At 40.4% G+C, this 17,425-nt stretch overlaps 1 protein-coding gene across 1 annotated transcript; it reads left to right on the forward strand.

The window, feature by feature from the left end:
• Positions 1-2,894: 2,894 nt before the first annotated feature.
• Positions 2,895-11,149, forward strand: LOC306971966 (class I histocompatibility antigen, F10 alpha chain-like; the record flags this gene model as incomplete). The annotated part of the gene is made up of 7 exons (XM_079568409.1): positions 2,895-2,929; positions 6,674-6,940; positions 7,227-7,502; positions 7,932-8,225; positions 10,690-10,788; positions 10,860-10,877; positions 10,971-11,149. Coding segments are annotated over exons 1-7 (1,134 nt in total). The 5' UTR covers positions 2,895-2,928.
• Between the last annotated feature and the right edge of the window lie 6,276 nt (positions 11,150-17,425).

Genomic DNA, 17,425 nt, shown 5'->3' on the forward strand with positions numbered 1-17,425 from the left:
AAATTCTTTTGGTAACACTGGGAAGTTATACACATGCAAAAATTCCTCGTAAGAATACGTTATGCCGCTTTTGTTAAACAATTGATGTACATAAATTAAACCATTGTTAACCCATTTTTGTAAGAAAAGTGATTTGTGCTTGAAGCATATATCCATATTATTCCATATACTGTACTTGTGAGGTGAAAAATTGTGTTTATGAACTAGACACCAAGATAACAATAACTGTTTGTGAAAATTAGAAAGTTTAACGGGAAGTTTTTCAATCTTGTAGTTGCACCTTAATAGAAATTTTAAGCCTCCTAAAGCTTCAAAAACATGTGTAGAAATAAAATTCCATAGAGAATTTGGATTCTGTAGATATCTTTTTATCCATTTAATTTTGAACGAAGAGTGTAAGGTTTTAAAATCTAGAACATTGAACCCACCAGAGGATAACTTGTTAATCATTACATCCTTTTTAATAAGGTGTGACTTTTTTTTCCAAATAAAGTCAAATAACATTTTGTCTACTTTTGTATTTACGTCATTAGAGACCTCAAGTGCTGAGCTGGCATAAACTAAACTTGAAAGACCTTCAGCTTTGGAAAGTAAAATTCGACCAGAAATAGACAGGTCTCTCCATAACCACATGTTAAATTTCTTTTGTATTAGCAAAGTAAGGGGATTGAAGTTTTCTCTAATTCTTAGGTTTTCATCTTTAATAATAGTAATTCCCAAATATTTCACTTTTTGTTTCACAGGGATTCCTAAAATTTCTGACTGACAGCAGTCTTTGACAGGAAATAGTTCACATTTAGAAAGGTTGAGTTTGAGACCCGAGGCTAATGAAAAAATATCCAATAGCTTTAAAGCGCAATCTATTTGAGAGGCATCTCTTAAAAAAAGCGTGGTGTCATCAGCTAGTTGGCTCAACCTTATTTCTCTACCAGCAATAGTAATACCATTTATACAACTATTTTGAATTGAATATGCTAAAATTTGCATAGGTAAAAGGAATAAAAAGGCACTTAGGGGACACCCTTGGCGGATACCACGTTCAATATTGAATCTACTAGTAGTTCCATGAGGTAATTTGATTGAGCTATTTGCGGCAGAGTATAAGGTTCGAACCGATTTCTTAAAAAGTTCACCAAAGCCAAAAAGATCTAACGTTTTGAACAAAAATGTATGCTCCACCGAATCAAATGCTTTTTGGAAGTCCAAGAACAAAATGAAGCTATCTTCTGAGATGAAGTCTGAGTAATCTAACAAGTCTAAAATGAGTCTTATATTGTCAATGATGTATCGCCCAGTCATAAAACCGTTCTGGGATTCCTCTATTACACAATGAAGTACCTTTTTTAGTCTAGTGGCAAGAGAAAGAGCCAAGATTTTATAGTCGTTATTGAGAAGAGTTATGGGACGCCAATTATCTAATAGTGCAGTATCTTTATGAGGTTTGGGAATTAAGGTAATCAAGCCTTGGCATAGTGACGGTGGAAGTTGTTCTTTGTTTATGCTTTCTGAAAATACTTTTAAAAGAAACGGAGCAAGCTGAGGAGAGAAGGTTTTATAAAACTCAGATGTTAACCCATCTGTACCTGGAGATTTGTTCAGTTTAAGCTTTTTAATAGCATCAGATATTTCCAAAGCTGTAATTGGCGAGTCACATATTGCTTTATTGGATTCACCAATGCATTTCACCTGATCTACATGTTTAAAGAATTCATTCATATGCAGCAGTGAGAAGTTGGACTTATATAGATCTTTGTAAAAATTTTCACAAAATTTAGAAATGATTTTGGGATTTTCTGTGACAACACCATTAATGGAAAGTCTGTCTATGTTATTTTTTGTTTGCCTTTGTTTTTCTAGTTTGAAAAAGTAACTTGAATTTTGTTCACCCTCTTCTAACCATTTTGCTTTAGATCGGATAAAGGCTCCTTTAGCTTTATTGATGTAAAGTTTATCTAAATTTAACTGGAGTGTTGATATCTGCGCTTGTTGAGAATCAGACATATTTTCTGGTAAGATAGAGGATAAAGAGACTAGTTTATTGATTAGGTCATTTTCCTCTTTTTTCTTCTCTTTTTTAAGTTTTGCTCCAGTTTTCATAAATAATATCTTCAGTTCAAATTTTAGTAGCTCCCAATATTTTTGAAATACACCTGTAGTTTCTGCCATTTTAAAGTATTGAGAGATTTTATTGTTTACCAATTCACAAAGTTCATCATTGAATAAAAGAGAATTGTTAAGTTTCCAATAGGCTGGACACCTTTTGGGCTCACCAATTGGTGAGAACTGTAAGGTAAGTAAGATAGCTTTATGGTCCGTCAGAGGAGTTGGAGTAATTTCGCTTTTGCAATTTAATTGAGATAAATTCTCGGAAACTAACCAAAAATCTATTCTAGATTGTAACGAACCAACTCTATTCTTCCAAGTAAATTCTCTACCATTTGGATTGTTTATTCTCCATATATCCACTAGGCCTCTTTCATTCATAAACTCATTCAAATAATCAAATAATAATTTAAACTGAAAGTGTCTTTGCGCAGGTTCGTGTTTGTGACGTCAGCGCAGCTTTACAGGAAACGCTTCATCTGGATTTGAAGCAGAATCAGCTCAAACTTTACTCAAAGGTTTAAGTTTAAAGATTTTCACACCGTGTTGTCAGACTTTAGCTTCTCTCACAGTCACGTGTTTCACTCTGGTTTCTTTCCTCTCTCTTTAGAAAGAACCTCTGCGCTTCACATCTGCCCGGACACACGTGACGTCGACGCTCTGCCGGATTCTGATTGGACGACGTGACGTAAAGTCCAAAATCTAAAGCGAAAGTAAAGCGTCTCCGAACCCTCCGTGTCTGAATCGCTTTTCTCTCACACGTTTGGAGGATTTTGCGTCATGAAGTTTTGTGCTGTTGTTTTCCTGTTGGGAGTCGCTGAATCCAGTCAGTATATTTATATTTATACATGTTTACATTTGTTCTGTGGAGTTTAGCCGATTCAGTCTCTGCTAACACTTTCTGTTTCTGTGTTTGTGGGTTTACTTTAAAGACTGAGCTTCACCTCAAACATCTCACGTTTGTCTCGGTTCATTAGAGATAATTAAACATTCCTTTGCTCATTTCAGTCCACGTGACAAGTGTTTTGTTTCCATCGTGAAAGTGCGCGGGAGGAAACAGACCGTCCGCCATTTTGGCTCTGGTGTCAAACCGATGTTTACTTTGTGAAGCGTGAACGTGTTTGTGAGTTCATCTCAGGACACGAGCTGTAAATGAGCTTCTGCCAGAAACAAACCTCAGACTAATGTTACAGTCTGTCCCGTCAGATAAAGCCAAACACAAATGTAATGGAGTCAAAGGGACCGAGAACATCCGGACAGAAAGAATCATCACAACAGAAACAAATACTAATGTTTCAAATCAGGGTTTTTAGGTTTGACTCGTCCCAGACTCCAATGTTTAATAATCAAACTGGCATTAAAGGGTTAAAATCCATGTGATTATTGAATGTTTGGCTTTTTTGGAAACACATTTAAAAAAAAAGAGATTTAAGCTAAAAGTATAAAACATGAGTGACCCAGTGTTAATGTCGTCGACTGAAATATTTAGTCTTAATTTTAGTCAAAGTGATATTTTTTGTGACTAAAATTGGACTAAAACTAAATTAAAAGTTTCTCCTGAGACTAAAACTGTGACTAAAATGTCCAGATATTTGAGTCGACTAAAATCAGACTAAATAAAAATGAAAATGTTGCCCCCTCGAAATCACCAGGGAGAATCAGTCGGCTTTTCAAAGTTTATTTCGAGCTCAAATATTACAGAATTGAAAAGGGTAAACATAGGTCCCCTGTGAATAAAGAATAAAATAGTTTTTAGCGTACTATGGATTAAGTTAAAATGGATAAACAGATAAAACGACACTTACACGTCCCAGATGTGACAAGGCTTAGGCCACGGCCCGACTACTGCGCCACAGCTCCTGCCCTGAGGCTGTGGGCCGAGCTCTTTTAAACTAGCATCAACAGGTCACGTGATGGACGCGCTTCCGGTTTCAATTATAAAAAGACAGTGTTTAATTTAGCGAAAAGATGAATAAATACTGTTATTTACAGTGAACCACTTACCAACAATAAGAAAGCGCTTAAATACTTTGTCGAAAATGGGCTGACAACAAAAAGGAGAGACTAAAATCATCCAAACTTCTATACGAGCGATCGCGATGTCGTCACATCCGTCGGCCGTGGTCGATATTTTACATTTTCATATTTATATCCTGTCCAGGGACTGCGGATGGAAAACAGCTGCTGAGCTAAATCTGGTACAAACCATCTCCTCTTGTAAAGACTAATGGTTCTGTACATTGTCCCTGTTTCAATAAATAATGATAATAATAATAATAATAATAATTTGATGAACATTTTATTAAAATCCTATAATCAGCAAAAACAATGTCCATAAACAGGGCGTTGCTTCTCTTGTGCTGTAACAGATCATTTTATTAAACCGAGAGAGAGGCCTGTCTGCATCAGCCGCCGACCAAACATCCGGCGAAAACTGCGGAAGTAACAATAACAGCGATCGCTCGTATTGAGCGTCTGAAAGAGCCTCAGATCATGTAAAGTCTCTGCCAAATGAACAGGTTTGTGCTTTGTTCATGTGGAGCAGAAACATGAAGCAGAGGAACAACATTAAATATGATTATAATGAATATTATCAATGCAAAGTCGACTCAATTAGTCTTACATTTCGTCGACTAAAACTAGACTAAAATTGCAAAAAAATTGAACTAAATCTTGACTAAAATTAAATGGCATTTTAGTGAAAAGACTAAAACTAAACTAAAATATGTCAAAATGAACACTGGAGTGAGCGTTTGAGGACGACATGAGGTCAGTGATGTTGATGAGAAAGTGAACAGATGATCCTGTGTTTGTCTTTATTCCTCTGGTTTCCTTCACGTCCTCATATTCATCCTGATGCTGTTTAGACTCTGTTAGTTTGTAATAAATGCACCAAAACGTCACTTTTTAAAACCACGACCTCTTCAGAGCCGTGGGAAGATACTTTAGTTTAGGGGGTCCTGAGGGACAAAATTTACCCCCAAAATACTTTCTCTGTGCATAAATCCTATTGATTAACCTCTTAACTCCCGCCTGAACCGAGAGCATTTTCTCCAGTTCAGCTTTACCCAAATCCTGTAGGCCAATGTAACGCCTTTGTAGGTCAAAGACCTACAAAACTAAATGGAGATTTTTCCTCACGTCAGATCTTTTTTTCATCACTTTTTTTGTTAGGCAGTCGACTCATTTTTGTCAAATTTTCGTAACTTTTTTGTCACTTTTTCGTCAAATTTTTGTCCATTTCTGTCATTTTTTTGTACATTTTTTGTAAATTTGGTGTATAATTTTTCTCACTTTTTTCACATTTTCATCCTTGTTTTCGTCTCAGTTTTGTTGCTATTTTCACACCTTTTTTCCAGAAGCTTTTGGATTGGGGTAAAGCCAAACTGGAGAAAATGTGCTCGGTTCAGGCGGGAGTTAAGGGGTTGTTACACCAGGGTCTGGGTGAATCCTGGATTCTGATTGGCTGGTGCATTATTTTGGTATAACCGCACACGTAGTCCGGTAGTTAAATCACTGGGATGTCACTCCGCTGTGGCGTCGCCATAGCAACGCCTGACACAGCTGAGTCAGATAAAGGCGTAATTAGTGACTGACAGGAACGTATGAGATGGATTTAGTGTTTGCTAAATGTTTGTAGAGGAGAGTGAGCAGCTAGGTTAGCTACTGTTAATAACATATGAGCTTTACATTTCTATTGGAAACGGTTAAGGCTATTCATCATTTTCAGGCGTACATAAAATGATCCTGCATTGAAGCATCTTTGTCTGGATTAGTAAAGTCAAACATAAAGGTTTGAGTTGGGGGGGCCCAGGTGTGAGCGACTCCACCGCAGCTGTTTCCATAAACAGTTGAGCTGGTTGAGCTAGCTAGCTTTAGCTTCAGGTTAAACCTTGTAAAAGGTAAATAACTGGTGCCCACGAGTGGCGCATATCGGTGTTTCCTTCCAGGGAAAAGTGTTTCCGGGTTAGTCCTGTTGTGTTGTGATTCTGTGCTGATGTTGTGTCGTTGAGCCTGACTGAGATCCTCGTAATAGCTGCGGAGAATGACTCGCTCTGAGACCAGCCTTCAGTGACCGGCTAATAACCCACACAAAATAGTCCTGTAGTCTGGCACATTTAGTGACTTTAGTCAATGAAAAACACATTTATTATTAATGTTGCGTTTGTGGGACCCTGGTATAAGCGGATTAAACAACGAGGAGCCGCATTAGACGTTATAATGCACTTCACGGAGTAACACCACACCGCTGCGCGTCGTGCATTATAACCGTCGAATGCGGCTCCTCGTTGTTTAATCCTTACATATTGCCTGCAGTTCACAAACTATCCACCAGGGGGTGCTGCAGCGCCCTCAGCACCCTGGGTTCCCACGGCCTTGGACCTCTTTACTCATGACCTCATCCTCAGCCTCTCCATGAGGTTTGCTCTGAAGCCACAATAGTTTATTTATTCATCGAGCTCTGATTTAAAGAAAAGACGATGAATATGTATTACTCATGTTATAAGTTGTTTATTGCACAGTTTTCACCTGTTCCTCCAGATCTAAACCTGTGATTTTCTTCTTTCAGTGATTCACACTTTGAGAGTTTTCCAGACGGCTTCATCTCAGATCTCAGGTTTCCCTCAGTTCGTGGATGTCAGTTTGGTGAACGACCTGGTGATCAGTCGTTATGACAGTGACACGAAGAAGGCGGTGCCTAAACAGGAGTGGATGAGCAGAGTCACAGACGAGGAGCCTCAGGTCTGGGAGAGAGAGACTCAGAGGGGTTTGAATGATGAGCTGAGGGGAAAAGTCGACATTGAAACAGTAAAGCAGCGTCTGAACGTGACCGGAGGTGAGTCTGAACTTTGACCTTTAACCGAATAAACCACGAGTCACTGATTTAGTTTGATTAAAGGAAACACATGTGATGATGTAACAGGTAATAATTAATGTTAAAATAATAATAATAAAATAAAGGTTTGGCCGAGGGGTTTGGTCTAGAGATGCACCGTTCCAGCTTTTTGTTTCCGATACCGATACTGGGGGTTTAAGTATCTGTCGATATCTGAATTATTTTCTTAAAAATGGCTGTGAGTCTGTGGAGCTTTGACAGGCTGTGACTCTGAGTCTCTGTTCAGGTTCACACATGGCTCAGTACATGTATGGCTGTGACTGGGACGATGAGACCGGTGAGATCAGAGGATATTATCAGACTGCGTTTGACGGTGAAGACTTTATCTCGTTGGACTGGACGACACAGACCTGGGTCGCTCCAAAACAACAGGCCTTTCCCACGAAACTGAAGTGGGAGAGGGAGGGAGCAGCTGCATATTGGAAAAACATCCTCGAACACCGCTGTGCTGAGTATCTGAAGAGATTTGTGCGATACGGAGAGAAGACTCTGAAGAGGACAGGTAAACATCTCTAAACTTAAACATTAGAGAAAAGATTATCACCATTCACTTCTGAAGGAAACACCACATCAACAATCTACACTTAAAGCATAAATGTTTAGTGAATAAAAGATAAAAAGAGAATCTCCAGGATCAGACTTTCTTTCGAGGTTCTGTCGTGACTCTGACGTTTCTGTGACTTTTCAAAACGTTTCCACTAAAGCCGTGACTTCATTATATCTTTGTGATTCACGAGACTCTCATCACACAGTGTTAGTACATTTTAAAGCTGATGAACATGACTTCATAGACACAGTTCAGATCTGGCTGTGAACGATATCAGATAAATGTGATTTGTGTCGGTGTTTATGAAGCCGTGTTTGTAATAAAGACTCAGTGATCCTGTGCCTGAGGCTTCTTCACAATAACAATAACCCTCCCGTCCCTCAGAGCTCCCCCAGGTGTCGCTCCTGCAGAAGTCGTCCTCCTCCCCGGTCACCTGCTTCGCCTCAGGCTTCTACCCCGACAGAGCCGTGCTGTTCTGGGCTAAAGACGGGGAGGACCTGCAGGGGGACTGGGGGGAGATCCTGCCCAACCACGACGGGACCTTCCAGAGCAGCGTGTCCCTGGACCTGTCCTCGGTCCCCCCCGGAGACTGGGGACGGTACAGCTGTGTGTTCCAGCTGTCCGGAGTCAAAGACGACCTCGTCACCACACTGGAGCCTGGACTGATCCGGACCAACGGTGAGGCTGAGGACGTCAGAGGAGCCGCAGTCATGGCTCTGGGGTTTACGGCTCTACAAACATGTTATTCTTGTAGAGGTTCAGACTCTTCTCTCAGGTGAACCCAGTCACATTTGTAAAAGAGTTCATCTTTGACCTTTGACCTGAGACGCTCCAGGACCAGTTGTTTTTAGTGTTTCTGGTAGGTTTTCACTGGACGGATCCGTGTCCATGGTTACGGAAACATTCATTCATTCTGAACTCTAATCCTGGAGACTCTGAGGCCACAAAGGCTCCGAGCTGAAGGCTGGGTCAAAGGTCAAACACAAACTAATCAAATTTTATTTCACATAAAAAGTGGCTTCATGCAGTGGTTCTCAACTGGGGGTGTTGCGGCCAACTTTGCCCTGTGCAAAGGTCCGCTCAGGTTACAGTAGTTAGGCGTCTCGGACGCGTGTCTTCTAAAACAAATAGTCGGAAAATACTGTACTTCAAGGGTTTATTTGGCATACCTCACAGCCATCGACAAATACACAGGAGTTTCCAACAGTAGACACGGTCAAAAAGATGTATGCCTCCATACTGCAACACCTGAGTGCGTCTTCCTTGCCCCTTATATAGGGCAGGTAATTACGTAAACACACACAGCCCCACACGGTGGCAGGTGGATCAAACGTGGCTGAAATGGCTCCAACACACCGGCCCCTTAATTGCTGAAGCCAGATGCGAAAGCAATCACCAATACAAACACACAACTTAAAATGGAGCCATAACAAATACATTTCATACATTTACATTTTCAACAACAGTTTACTTTATACAGACAATAAATTCAATCCAAATTCCAAAATCATGTCAGAAGTCAATTTTGACATTAGCGTAGTTGGCATCCTGGTTAGTTTAGTAAATTGATTTCCATTTCTTCCTTTTGAAGGTTTTGTATTGCTTAACTTGGACTAGTTTGTGGGTCTGTCCAAGAAGCAAGAACATAAAACAGGTCAACATGGCAACGGTACAGATTTCAGAGTTCATTGAGCAACCTTTCACAAATGTGGGTTCTACAGGAGTTTGTGCAAACATCATAACTACAAACGTCAACATTTTCTCTGCGTTGAAACTGTCCTTTGATGGGCCAGTATGTATTAGCTCCAACAGTGGCCTTTCGACCAGAAGAACACTGCTGGCCTTGTTCACGGTGTTCTTTTCAGGCTCCTTATCCTTAAGAAAGCCAGCAGCAACCACCTCAGCAGCAGGCTGGTTGACCAGTGATCCATTTTCCCAGTCCAATTTGCCAGAGTTGTGTCCTTCTGATCAGCATTAGGAAGTGAAGGTTGCAATTCAGTGGAGCTACCGGCCCCTGTATCGTCACAGGCAACACACTGTGGAACAAATATCTCCGGCCCTTCCCAGTCCACATCATCAAAGCCATCACTGGCCCCTGTATCTTCACAGACAGCCATTAAAGGGACAAACATCGCTGGTCCCTCCCAATCCACTTCAAATTCTTCAAACAGGAGGTGTGCATTTTTTGCAGTGTTCAATTTTACAGTGCACTCCCTGCCCCGTTCCAAAAACTCATTAATTTTTCCTGTGCCATCATTAATAACTGTGCTTACACGATCAAACTCACAAAGTTGCGCAGCAGGTGTGTGATCTGCCCTTGCTTCGTGTAGTCTCCGAAATGCGCGGCGTGGCAGCCTTCCACTGCGGGCCGCTCCCTCGTGCTCCACGCAGCCACGCTGCAATCAATGAAGCTGCCGAGCCGGTCCCGCGCCAGTAGCCACCACCGCTCCTGGTCGAGGACGTGCATGCAGTTCCCTTCCGTCCTCTTCCTCCTCCCGCCAACAGTCCGCCGGTTCGCCGTAGACCTCTCGACGATCACCGCTACGGTAGTTGGTGGGTCCTCTCTCCAGGAAACCGCGCTATGCCACTCACAGCCGGCACAAGCTCTGTACGCCCGGTGCCCGAGGCAATCTTTTTGACAAATGTTGCGGCCAACTTTGCCCTGTGCAAAGGTCCGCTCAGGTTACAGTAGTTAGGCGTCTCGGACGCGTGTCTTCTAAAACAAATAGTCGGAAAATACTGTACTTCAAGGGTTTATTTGGCATACCTCACAGCCATCGACAAATACACAGGAGTTTCCAACAGTAGACACGGTCAAAAAGATGTATGCCTCCATACTGCAACACCTGAGTGCGTCTTCCTTGCCCCTTATATAGGGCAGGTAATTACGTAAACACACACAGCCCCACACGGTGGCAGGAGGATCAAACGTGGCTGAAATGGCTCCAACTGGGGGGCCGCACTTTCAGAGGGTCAGGGGATTTATCTAACACATGCTCTTCTATAAAAGCAAAGAAACATCTAAAAAAATGACTTTGACTGATATAAATGTTGTTTATTTCAGCTGTGTAGGTTTATGTCATGTTTATCTAACGTTGATTGATGATTGATGATTCTCTTATACATGTTTTGTTTTTCACAGAGAGGAAATACACGGCGTACATTGCGGCGGCGGCGGCGTGTGTTCTCGCCGCTGTCGTCTGTTTCCTGATCGGATACTTCCTGTACCGCAGATTCAAAGGTAAAATCAAAGTCACATGTGCCTGATGTTTAACGAGACACAAACTGAGTCTTTCTCGGCTTCGTTTCCAGACAAACAGCCCAGTCCTGGTGAGTAACTTCACATCAGAGCTCAGTCTGAAACCAAGAACCGTGACGGCGTCGTGTGTTTCTGTGTCTGACACTGGGCTGGTTTTCTTGTAGGGTCGAGTCAACCTGAGGTGATGCAGGAGTTGAACCCTCGACCCTCAGAGACGCAGGAGTTGAACCCTCGACCCTCAGAGACGCAGGAGTTGAACCCTCGACCCTCAGAGACGCAGGAGTTGAACCCTCGACCCTCAGAGACGCAGGAGTTGAACCCTCGACCCTCAGAGACTCAGTGAGACCCTTTGACTCATTACCTTCACAACATCTCCATGTTTTCACAGTCAGGACCACGTTCAGGCCTGGATTATTTTGTTTTGGTCACGTTGACATAATTACGGCCGCGCGAGAGCCGACCCGCGAGAGCCGAGTAATGTGATCGTATCTTTTTGTCACGTTGCCGCAGATTTTTTAAATCTGATTTTTGAAGCGTTTTTGTTGTGGTTTCGTATTTTTTATTTTTTGTTGCATTTTTGTCCAGTTTTTTGTCGCTCTTTTGCAGCTTTTTCATCTTAAGTCGTTTATTTTTATCGTGTTGTTTTTCCGGTACATTTTTGACGCTCTTTTGCCGCTTTTTTTTGTCACTTTTTAAAATGTTTTTCATCCTCGTTTTCATGGCTGTTTTGGGGGTTAAGAGGCTCTGTAGGCAGTAGTGGACCAGAGTGGACCACAGTGGACCATAGACCATAGTGGACCATAGTGGACCACAGTGGACCATAGACCATAGTGGACCATAGTGGACCACAGTGGACCATAGACCATAGTGGGCCATAGTGGACCACAGTGGACCATAGACCATAGTGGACCATAGTGGACCACAGTGGACCATAGACCATAGTGGGCCATAGTGGACTATAGTGGGCCATAGTGGACCAGAGTGACAGGGGAACGAGACAGCACTGGGATCAGCTTGACACCAACACTCTGACACAATGACAGTATAATAATAATAGTAATAATAATAATAACGTGTCCCCAGTGTTGCCTCAATTGTTTCCCTACTTTCCCCCCACTTCTTTCTTTTTAGTTCCGCATATTGTGAAAACGTTCTTTACCCGTTTTTCATTGGCGAGACTCATATAGTACGAGGAACACACAGAGAGACGGACAGGAAACAGCCTAACTGAACTTCCTGTGATTGTACAGTCCAGAATTTGGAGGCAAAAACGTCCAAATTAAAACGTCTTTCGCTCACAGAGGGTTAGAATGAGGCCGTACGAGTCTAAAACTGTGGCTTTTGTGAGTAAAGGGGGAAATTTGGAAAATTGACGAATTTCAGGAGAAACTCTGACAGAGTCCAACATGCTGCCAGGCAAAGACCTCTGGCTATTTTCACGGAGGATGGGTGGGCCACTTACAAGCCACTTACAAGCCACTTACAAGCCACTTACAAGCCACTTACGAGCCAAATTAAAGGCATTTTTGGCGATAGCGGCTGCGTGAGCGGATTGGGTCCGTTCCAATCCGGCCAAGTCTGTGAAAGATATGAGGCTTTGAAATGTGCTGAAAATGGCCTCTCAGTTGCGGCCTTGTCATGACCACGCCCAATAATGGAAAAAAAATGTAGTTGATGATTTTGAAAGCCACATGGGTTTGGGACATGTTGGCCAAAATTTGAGACTTTCCATTGAAAATTCGGGGATCAGGGGCCAGAGTTCAAGAGGTACGATTTTGAAGGGTTGAGGTTCGGGCCAAGATGGCCGACTTCCTGTAGCATTTAGGGCGGGGTCATGATATACTTTTTGACATGTCCTGACGTGGTCTATGCCCCTGGCCAATGTCACTTTTGTACGATGATTTTTTTGCGACCGCTCCTCCATTGACTCAATGTAAACTGCCTGCTTGAGGGGGCGCCACTGAGCCAACTTGTATTATTTTCTCTCGCGAACCCCACCCAAAATTAGAGCTCGCGGAGCACTACGTTTTGACCCCTGTTACAATAACAACAATAAACAGGCTGAGTATAAATGTCAGATTTCCTCTCACTGTCTCCTGTGTTTCTGTGTCTCGTTCACAGGTAACAGCGGTTCGTCCAAAGCTGCACCTCCTCCTCCTCTTCCTCCTCCTCTTCCTCTTCCTCCCCCTCCTCTTCCTCCTCCTCTTCTTCTCGAGGCGTCTCCTCTGGTCTGAGACTTTGTTTCTGTCCGTGCTTCTTAAAGGTCTGGAGAAGAATCTGTCCATGAAACACGTTCACTTTGAGCTGAGCCACGTCTGACACAAGTTTCTCTGATGGTTTTGAAGCTTTGAGTTTTTGCACTTTTGTTTTATTAGTTTTATCTCTTTTTCTGTAACGTCTCTTCTTCCAGTTTGTGGAAATACTTTTGCTCAAATTAAGCTCATTTATTGTTTTTATGCTGGGAGTTTATGGAACATTTTACTCAAACAGAAAAGATCGTTTTTTTTCTTGAATTTTTTTAGACGTTTAGGTACAAAAAAAAAAAACTTAACCTCTTGTGTTTATGTAGTTTTTTCATGTTTTATTTTTCTGCTTTGAGTTTGTATAATTTAAACATTTACACTGACTTTAATCTGAACGGGTTGATCCAGTTTGTGTTTGTGTTTCAGTAATGAGTCGATATAAGTGGATTGTTTTGGTGAATCTTTATCAAAAACTTAAACTCGTGACAGTTTTATTGATCTGAAACTAAAATATCCAGTAGTTTCACTTCCTGATTCTCCAAATGAACTCACTTTAAGCTCCTCCCACACCTGTTTCAACGCTGCAGAAAGTCACAGAGAAATAAGTCAATTCAGAACTCATTTCCAAAATCTGTCCATGAGGAAAGTGTTTATACTTAAAGTGATGTTCTGGAAGTGTAAATGTAATAATATAAATATATAAATCATTTCTCAAATCAGGGACGTTCACTTATTTCTCGACTTGTTGCCGTGAATTATGGGGTAATAAATAAATACATTAACTGTGTGAGTAAATAAAGCTCCAAAGTGAAAACGACCACATTTATCACTGGGTTTGTTTATTACATTTTATTAAAAAATCTGAATAAAAAGCCAAGTGTTGTTTATTTTACACCTACTTCAGACATGAATTAAAGTCGTTTTCTCTGGTTCAGAAAATGAGCAGGACTTTTCTTCTGTGTTTTTATTTAACTCTTTAACAGTTTTATCAACGAGCCGGAACAAAGTATGAACTTCTTTGTGACATGAACAGAAATAAAAGGCGTCGGGACTCCTGCATTAGCTCTGCTGCCCCCTCCTGGTGAGACTCTGTAAGTCTGAGCTGCAACAAATGTTTCTTAATAAAAGACTTTTAATGTTTATCACCAATAAAACTGGTTTGTCCCAAAACCAACAGATCTGTCGCTTTTCTGTAGGGCTGCAACTAACTTTGGTAATCGATTAATCGACCGATTATTTTCACGATTAATCAATTAATCGCTTGGCTGTGAAAGGTGCAAGGAAACTGTATTTTTTTTTAAAAATGTTCTCACATAGAGCTAAAGTGGCGCCGCTTGAGGACACGTGGATGGAGTAAACTTAAAGTAAACGTTTGTAGGAGGCTCTTTGTGCTAATTCTGCTCTGATTGGACGAGACAAAGACAGATATTTATGAAATTTACGATGTACAAAACACTGCAGACCCTCACTTTAAAAAACAAAGGAGGTTTTCATCCAAAATACATAATTGTCATGTCTTTTTTGCTCAATTTTAGTCTGTGTTCACTAGAAAACCATTAATCGATTACTGGAATAGTTGACAACTATTTTAGTAATCGATTAGTTGTCGATTAATCGATTAGTTGTTTCAGCCCTACTTTTCTGACCAGTGCATCGGTTAATCCGACCAATATCAGCTTAACCAACTGGATTAGGCTGTAACTAACTGTGAAGTTTATAATGTAAATAACTTCGAAGTGTTTGTTGCTTTTATTTTTTGCGTTTGCCATAAGCTACGGTTAATTTCCTGTTTAAGATTCAGCGCTTTTATTTTGAAAGAGCTGTTTCCGCTAACCTCACACAGGCTTCACAGCAACAGCAGAGTGAAAGAAAAGGTTACGGCGGAGCGAACAAATATGCGTTTTATTATTAGCTACGCCTTTGTAGAGGAACAAGGCGCGTTTATAGTGATGTAGAAGCACAAGTTTGACGTATTTGTGTTGTTGATTTCATGGCTAAAGTTAATTTAAATGAAAGATTGTAAGAGTGTGGAAACTAGCTTACGCGCTGTTTTTACTGTGTGTCCCCAGCTCTTAGTTTACTGCCTTTAAACTTCAACAAACCATCAGTAAAGTGTCTTCCATAATGTGCTGCATATAAATAATGAATATTAACCCCTTAACTCCCGCCTGAACCGAGCACATTTTCTCCAGTTTGGCTTTACCTCAATCCAAAAGCTTCTGGAAAAAAGCTGTGAAAATAGCAACAAAACTGAGACGAAAACAAAGATGGAAATGTGACAAAAAAGTGACGAAAAATGATAAAAATGTGATTAAAAATTTATGAAAAAATAACAAAAAATTGATAAAAAAAATTGACAAAAAATAGACGAAAAAGTTACAAAAATGATTCGAAAACAATGATGGAAATGTGGCAAAAAACTGACAAAATATTGACAAAAAAATGACAAAAATGTGACAAAAAATAACAAAAAATTGATAAAAAATTGGACAAAAAATAGACGAAAAAATTATTAAAAATTTGACAAAAAATGTGACAAAAAAATGATAAAAATGTGACAAAAAAATGACAAAAATGTGAAAAAAATGACGAAAAAATTATTAAAAATTTGATTAAAAATTTATGAAAAAATAACAAAAAATTGATAGAAAATTTGACGAAAAATAGACGAAAAAAATGTGACAAAAAATGACAAAAAAATGACAAAAAAGTTACAAAATGAGTTGAAAATCCAACAAAGAAATGATGGACAAAAAATCTGCTTAACGTGAGGAAAAAGATCCTCTCGGTTCAGGCGGGAGTTAAGAGGTTAACAGAGTAAACCTGTAACAGTTACAGAAAATGTAGAATAAAAGAGTAATTGTAGTTACAGAATGTGCAAAACTACATGTTCCATTATCGAACTGTGAATAAAGTAACAGAATCGATCCGTGTATTATTTATTGAATATTCACAGGTAAAACAGTCATATTTGCAGCAGATGTTTGTAAAATGTACAGTATCGTCTCAGTTTCCTCCACTGTGAAATAAACAGTGATTTTTCCGGACTTTTCTGTCGATAAATCAGTTTTTTTTTCTGCATCATTTACAGATTCTGAGTCCGACGCTTTAAACTGAAAGTGTCTTTGCGCAGGTTCGTGTTTGTGACGTCACTGCAGCTTTACAGGAAACGCTTCATCTGGATTTGAAGCAGAATCAGCTCAAACTTTACTCAAAGGTTTAAGTTTAAAGATTTTCACACCGTGTTGTCAGACTTTAGCTTCTCTCACAGTCACGTGTTTTACTCTGGTTTCTTTCCTCTCTCTTTAGAAAGAACCTCTGCGCTTCACATCTGCCCGGACACACGTGACGTCGACGCTCTGCCGGATTCTGATTGGACGACGTGACGTAAAGTCCAAATCTAAAGCGAAAGTAAAGCGTCTCCGAACCCTCCGTGTCTGAATCGCTTTTCTCTCACACGTTTGGAGGATTTTGCGTCATGAAGTTTTGTGCTGTTGTTTTCCTGTTGGGAGTCGCTGAATCCAGTCAGTATATTTATATTTATACATGTTTACATTTGTTCTGTGGAGTTTAGCCGATTCAGTCTCTGCTAACACTTTCTGTTTCTGTGTTTGTGGATTTACTTTAAAAACAAAAACATACATTAATACATTAGCAACCTCGGAAACATTACCTTTCGTGCCTATTTCCTTCCAAACCTATAACTAACCTAACCTTCTCTAATCTAAAACTACCATATCTTACTTTTATTACTTTAGCAATGCATCAATTTAAAAGAGTACACACTATAAGCTCACACACATTGGGACATACTACCATCGGACACAAGCTTTTATTTATTTGTATTTGTCTATTCATTTATTTATTTATATTAGAGCTCCAGCTAGGGGTTATTGTATTTTCCTAGAAGCTCAATTTTTAATTTCTTTCTAAAAATGACCAAAGATGTTGCAGTTTTAATGTCAGTTTGTTCCACATTCCTGGGCCTTTACGCCGCACTGAGACTTGTACACTTGAGTGTCCTGGTTTTTCCCTTTAAGAGGGTTTTATGTCTCGTGTTGTGATCATGAGCAGGTGTAGAGGTTGGGATGAGCCAGTCTGTCCTTAGGTCTAAACATGACATTATACATTACACATGCATTTTGAAAGAAGTTGCACTCCGTGAGTTTGAGCAGCTTGTATTTATAGAAAAAGGAGTCAGTGGGGCCGTTAAACTAAGACACGGCTCGAATGGCTTTCTTTTGGAGGGCTTGTCATTTCAAAAGAAAACTGGGGAATGTGTTGCACCAGATCACGTTGCAGTAATGTAGACGGGGATCCAAACGGGAACGATACAAGATTAATAGTGCCTGAAGAGGAAGAAAATGTCTCAATTT

This window comes from Gobius niger, assembly GCF_951799975.1.
Source record: "Gobius niger genome assembly, chromosome: 12".
NCBI classification, from domain to species: Eukaryota; Metazoa; Chordata; class Actinopteri; order Gobiiformes; family Gobiidae; genus Gobius; species Gobius niger.